Here is an 817-nt window from a genome sequence, read left to right on the forward strand (position 1 = left end):
AGCGTCCTGGGTGTGGGAGCCACAAAAGTGAGACTGAAGAGGGACCGGGAGTGTTTTGACAACCTTGTGTCTCTACCCACAGAGAAGGGCCTGCCTCCCGCAGCATCGGGGCCTGGAGCCGAGGGCCAGTCGGGGCCGCCCTGGATCACCATCACCCCACAGAAGCGGCGAGGGGCCCCCGAGCAGCCACCCAACCGGGAGGACAAGCCTGGGGCCCAGACCCTGAAGCCCGAAATAGGAAGGGCAGCCAGGGCACCCGAGAGAGCTCAGGTGGGTGCGAGAGCACAGCCTTCCTGTCCCTGTGGATGTGGGAGGGAGCAGCTGTCCGGGCTGGGGGCCGAGGCCCCGCAAGGACCACGCTTCCTGCCTGGTCAGTGCAGAGCCCGCGGCCTGGGATGCTGGCTGCTGGCTGCGGGGCTGTTAGGGAGGCAGAGGAGCAGGTGGATCACTTAGGCGGGAGAGACAGCTCTGGGCTCCCTGCCTCCTAGGCAACGCATGCAGCATCTGGAGACGCGGAGCAGGGTTAAAACAGCTTCTCAGGCAGACGCGGCGGCCATGTCAAAAGCTGCCTCTCGGCTCGGGGTGGACCAGCCCCGCTTTTGCTGCTGCCGGGTGCCTGCCAGTGATGCCAGTGCAGGTCAGGGTCCCTTCCTCCCAGACCGGGGTGCGGCGCTGCACCCAGGGTCCATTTGCAGTCTGGACTGAGAACAGCTTTTTCAACCCCAAACAACTGTGCTTGGAAGCAGGCTGAGAATTATGGCGTCCGAGGTCCCCCAAATAGCCATCACGGTGAAGCCACAGCGTGTTTCAGCCGGGG

General features: G+C 64.6%; 1 protein-coding gene across 1 annotated transcript in view; it reads left to right on the plus strand.

The window, feature by feature from the left end:
- KIAA1211L (KIAA1211-like ortholog) overlaps window positions 1–817 on the plus strand; it is a 58,528-nt gene that overhangs the window by 55,463 nt on the left and 2,248 nt on the right. The window contains exon 10 of the mRNA XM_014536435.1: window positions 83–270. Coding sequence (XP_014391921.1) covers window positions 83–270 — 188 coding nt within the window. The remainder of the gene's footprint in view (window positions 1–82; window positions 271–817) is intronic.

The sequence above is a fragment of the Myotis brandtii genome, unplaced genomic scaffold (genome assembly GCF_000412655.1).
Source record: "Myotis brandtii unplaced genomic scaffold, ASM41265v1 scaffold1612, whole genome shotgun sequence".
Lineage (NCBI taxonomy): Eukaryota > Metazoa > Chordata > Mammalia > Chiroptera > Vespertilionidae > Myotis > Myotis brandtii.